This window comes from Rhagoletis pomonella, unplaced genomic scaffold (genome assembly GCF_013731165.1).
Source record: "Rhagoletis pomonella isolate Grant_MI unplaced genomic scaffold, Rhpom_1.0 Rhpom_scaffold_00006, whole genome shotgun sequence".
Taxonomy (NCBI): Eukaryota; Metazoa; Arthropoda; class Insecta; order Diptera; family Tephritidae; genus Rhagoletis; species Rhagoletis pomonella.
The window spans coordinates 275,465-277,131 of record NW_023458560.1 but is presented as its reverse complement, the minus strand read 5'-3'; the positions used below and the strand labels follow the sequence as shown (position 1 = coordinate 277,131).

Sequence of the window (1,667 nt, the reverse complement as noted above, 5' to 3'; positions counted from 1 at the left end):
TTTAGTAGGATTTTGTCCATTTCGTCCATGCCTATAAGGATATCAACCGGACCAGGTTTGGCGAAACTTGGGTCAGCCAGCGATAAATCCAGAATGTGTGGCCACGGTGATGTCGGTACAGCGGTGGATGGAAGATCATTAGTAATTTTGGGTAACACGAATGTACTCACTTGGAAGTTTGCGCCTAATGATCGCGGTGATATGCGTAGGGTTACTTCTCCCTTTGTACGGCCACCTTGGGTAGCCCCTATACCTGTGACGTAAGCGGATGAAGATCGTCTGGGAAGTCGAAGTCGTTGAGCGCAGGCCTCAGTTATGAATGAGGCGTGCGAGCCGTTATCGAGGAGGGCGCGAGCTGGTTGCCAACGACCAGCGTCGTCTTGTACTAAGACTGCGGCGGTTGCCAACAAAGTGACACGATCAGCATCAGCGTAATGTGACGTGACACTAACGTGCTGGCTTGTTGCGTTCGTAGCGGTTGATTCCTGTTGGTTGTTGAAACTTGCGTGCAACAGCGTGTGATGGCGTTGCCGACACATGCGGCACAATGATGAACTGCGACATTTCGCAAGAAAGTGCCCTTTGCTAAGGCAGTTTAGGCAAGCACCTTGAGATTTGATGGCAGAAAGTTTACTATTTGCGTCGAGTCGGCTAAACTTTGAGCAAACGTATATTTTGTGGTCGCCACTGCAATAAGCGCAAGCAGACGCCTTGCCGACGTCGCATGCTTCTCCTTGGCTACATGTTGTGTGTAGAACATTCTTCGCAACTACCTTCGTGTTGGCAGGCGCAAGCGGTAGCATCTCCAAAGAGCGTGCACGAGTTTCTAGAAATTCACGAAGAGCGTTAAACGACGGTAACTCGTCAGCCACAAGCGACAATTCCCATTGTTTGCGGGTTTCGTATGCTAATTTGGATACAGTTAGGTGGATGAGCCAGTCATCCCAGAACTCGGTTGGTCGACCAAGCGCGCGTAGCGCACCGATGTGCTGCAATGTAGCATTAAGTACGTGCTTGATTGCCTTAGCGGAGTCTTTGCTCGCCTTTTCTATAGATGACAGAGCCCGTATGTGACTGTCCACCATGACTCGTATGACCTTGTACCTTGAGGTCAACAAGTCCCATGCCTCACGATAATTACTGTCACACACTGACAAACTACTCACCAAATTAAGTGCTTCACCTTTCAAGCAGTTACGCAGATACTGCAGTTTTTGCCCATCCGACAGGGTTGCGTTCGCGTTAACCAACGAACAAAATGAGTCGTGGAAGGATAACCATTTCTTAGGATCACCACAAAACGAGGGCAACTGCATCTTTGGCAGCGACGTGGATGCATGTGCAACCGGAACAGGATTATGCGGTGGTGGTTGTATGTGCGATGACATAAGCCGTTTAAAGTTGGCCTTAGCAGTTATGTACCACTCCTCGCATTGTATGCGCGATTGTTCCTCCATAGGAGCGTTCTCGTCGCCACATGACAGCTCCACTTCTTGTTGAGCTTCGCAAAAACGAACCCACTGCTCTTCCAATAATTGTAGATGCGTGGAAAGCACTTCGACGTCCACCGAAAGCACATCTGCTTTACTCGACTGCAAATGTCGCTTAATGGAGTTTAAGGCGGAATCGCGGATTTTGAGCGAAGACATTTGCGTGTAAGGGCAACG

General features: G+C 49.4%; 1 protein-coding gene across 1 annotated transcript in view; it reads right to left on the bottom strand.

Annotated features, from left to right (window-relative positions):
• LOC118741503 overlaps positions 1–1,649 on the bottom strand; it is a 2,564-nt gene extending 915 nt beyond the window's left edge. The window contains exon 1 of the mRNA XM_036473502.1: positions 171–1,649. Within this exon, the coding sequence (XP_036329395.1) occupies positions 171–1,649 (1,479 nt within the window). The remainder of the gene's footprint in view (positions 1–170) is intronic.
• Positions 1,650–1,667: the final 18 nt, after the last annotated feature.